Source organism: Epithele typhae (genome assembly GCF_022376455.1).
Source record: "Epithele typhae strain CBS 203.58 chromosome Unknown BXZ73scaffold_62, whole genome shotgun sequence".
In the NCBI taxonomy this organism is placed as follows: domain Eukaryota; kingdom Fungi; phylum Basidiomycota; class Agaricomycetes; order Polyporales; family Epitheliaceae; genus Epithele; species Epithele typhae.
Window position 1 is genome coordinate 129,238 of NW_025954253.1, and position 2,625 is coordinate 131,862.

General features: G+C 55.6%; 1 protein-coding gene across 1 annotated transcript; it reads right to left on the reverse strand.

Annotated features, from left to right (window-relative positions):
* Positions 1-1,538, reverse strand: BXZ73DRAFT_52900 (heterokaryon incompatibility protein-domain-containing protein; the record flags this gene model as incomplete). Its single annotated transcript, XM_048020894.1, has 2 exons — positions 1-1,011; positions 1,407-1,538. The coding sequence occupies 2 exons, from the start codon at positions 1,536-1,538 to the stop codon at positions 1-3; spliced, it is 1,143 nt and encodes a 380-aa protein (XP_047873973.1).
* Positions 1,539-2,625: the final 1,087 nt, after the last annotated feature.

Below are 2,625 nucleotides of genomic sequence, written 5' to 3' on the forward strand. Positions count from 1 at the left end.
TCAACGAGCAGGGCATCCGGGTCCTGAGTGGTATTGGGAACTACCGTGACAAGCCCAGTGAGAATCAACCCATCGGGAGATATGTTGAAAGTAGGGTAACGAAGGCCCGAGGGTGTTGGTAGCGTATCCTGGGAGGACAATGTCAACGAGGACGGCGGCGACATACAAAGAACGCACTTCGTTTTTACGGTCATGATAGTCATATAGAGGATTGATCTTGAAACTGAGGTTGTTACACAGATGTTTCACGTATTCCAGTGGCGAGGATGGAAATAGATAGCAGCTGTAACTTCCTTCCCGGAGTTCGGAGTAGCGTTCTAGTATTTCGTTCCAGCTGCGATATACTAAGGAATCTCCAACAAGGAAGATGGTTGTGTCGCGCGTCGTTTTCATGATTTCTTCGAGGAGCCGGTAGAACGCATTGTCGCCGCCCTCGCCGTAGAGCGTCGGCATGTTGATTCCAAAGAGCCCAAAGAGGCAGTACGCGCGGTCCTCGGGCCTTGTGGTCGTCCTGTGTGATGCCCAGGACATGCGTGCCGCGACGGACATGTCTGTGATTGGTTTTTCGAAGCGTAAGACGGTGGCGGGAACCCCGGTGGATTCCTCCAAGATTTCGGCGAGCTCGTGTTTAGAACCGATTACAGTCCACTCCTCAGAGAAGAACAGTATGACCGGTGACGCGATGAGCTCCTGGAGGGTCCAGCCGCGGCGACACCATCGGCACCACTGCCGGAGCTGTCCTTGGAAATCCAGATGACCATCGTGCGCGGGATCGAAGTGTTCGGAGGAGACACCGCTGAGGTAGACATAACAGACGGCGGAGCACGAATAGTACTCGAACATGGAGTTGATCGCCTCGGTGAGCTCCGCGCTGCTCGTCTTGTCGATGCAGCACGTGTCGACCCAAGCGTACCGGTACCCAGCTTTCTCCGCACGCTCGAGAAACGCGCGTACTTTGGGAGACAACCGGTCTCGGGGGTTGAACCACGGTGGGGAAGAGGGGACGGTGTGCTGAGAACTTTGGAGCGGGGCAGGAGGTTCAGCGGGAGTGCGGAGAGACACTGTTACTATCACAGTGAAATTGAAGCATGAGTTGGATATTCTGGGGCCAAGTTTGATAGCCACATACGGGGTGCATCTTGACGAGAAGACGGCGCCTGCGGGAGTCCACTCATATTGATGAGATTGATGAGCTCCGTCACTTGTTGTTCTAGTTTCTGACGCGCTCGTCTCTCCTCTGCAAGCGCGAGTGAAAAATGCTCATCTAGTATGCCCCGTTGTACATGAGATTTATCACGTAGGGCATTCGGAGTCGGACAGAACCTACTGAGAGCGTCAAGTGTTATGGTCGGAAGCTGTTTGTGCGAAGATATTTCCGCGTTGGCCTCTTTGTTAAGCTCTTGAACGAACTGAAACGAGTCCTCCCCGCCATCTTCCACAGCGCTCCAGGTGTGAGATAAGATGGCATATCCGCCGGGAATGTCATAAGAACGGGGAAAGAACTCGAGGTTGGCGCGCGCGGTATCTAGCAGCCACATTGTCCTGAACATGGAGGATTAGAATCAAGCGTATGGTGGAGATCAGAGACGGTCTCACGTAGAGTATGAGAAACGAAGCAGATTCAAGGACGAGTCGATGTTGGCAAAGCAGATTGTGCGAAGTGCAAGGAACAATGGTGGTGCGGGCTCATGAACGTCGATGGTGGGAGATGAGGACGAGGTCTTGGGGCCTGGGTCAGAGTGCAGGTGACTCAGCAGCACGTTGCCAGTTGATCATCGTTACGCTCCGATTCCACCTGCCGCACCGGGTTCTCACGTTCTGCACATAGGCGCCGAAACATAGAACCGCGATGTACGCAGTAAAAGAACAGCGCGGTGGACGTACGCAAGCGCGGAGTCATGATGCAGGTTCTGTAGTGACGAAAGCTTCGAGCATAACGCGACACGTTCTCCAGACAGGCACTCCTGGTTCTGCCATCACTATGGCCGTCATGTGCACCAAGCGAGCCGGGCGTGAACGTCGCCTCCACCATCCCGCCTCCCACCTCCACTCGACGCATCCTCGGTCACAGCCTGTACATGTAGATGTGGGCAGTCTCATACGAGCGCGGGGTGCGGTGCTTCGACCACCCGAGGACGGCGAAATGCGTCCCCGGAGGCTGCGCTCAGCCGGGAGGCGGCGGCCAAAGGACGGCGGCAGATCTGTTGCACTCGCCGAGGACGACGCCCGATGAAGAGCATAATTGCGGAGTCGGTAGTCCAGACCCTCAAGGGTATGAGGTGCCCTCGGCCAGATGCCGGGAGTACTGGAAACGCGCGGACTCTGGTAGGAAGCCGGTCACGGTGGTTCCATTCACAAGAATTCAGACGTCGATCAAGTATATGACAGCCCAGTTCCATCATACACACAGAAGCCAAGTAAGCATATGGCCGTGGTACACAGGTCAAAACATAGGAGTCGAACAAACGAAACATACTGGGAGGTGCGCGGTACGCGGCGAAGTACCCGCCGGCGGCACCCGGTCGTCATCCCGTCATCAGCGCCCGAAAGTCCGGAGCATATACGTGCGTATCTGCGGAGTGCCTTCCATGAACCACCGGGGGTTGGAAGGCATCCACTAGAAAG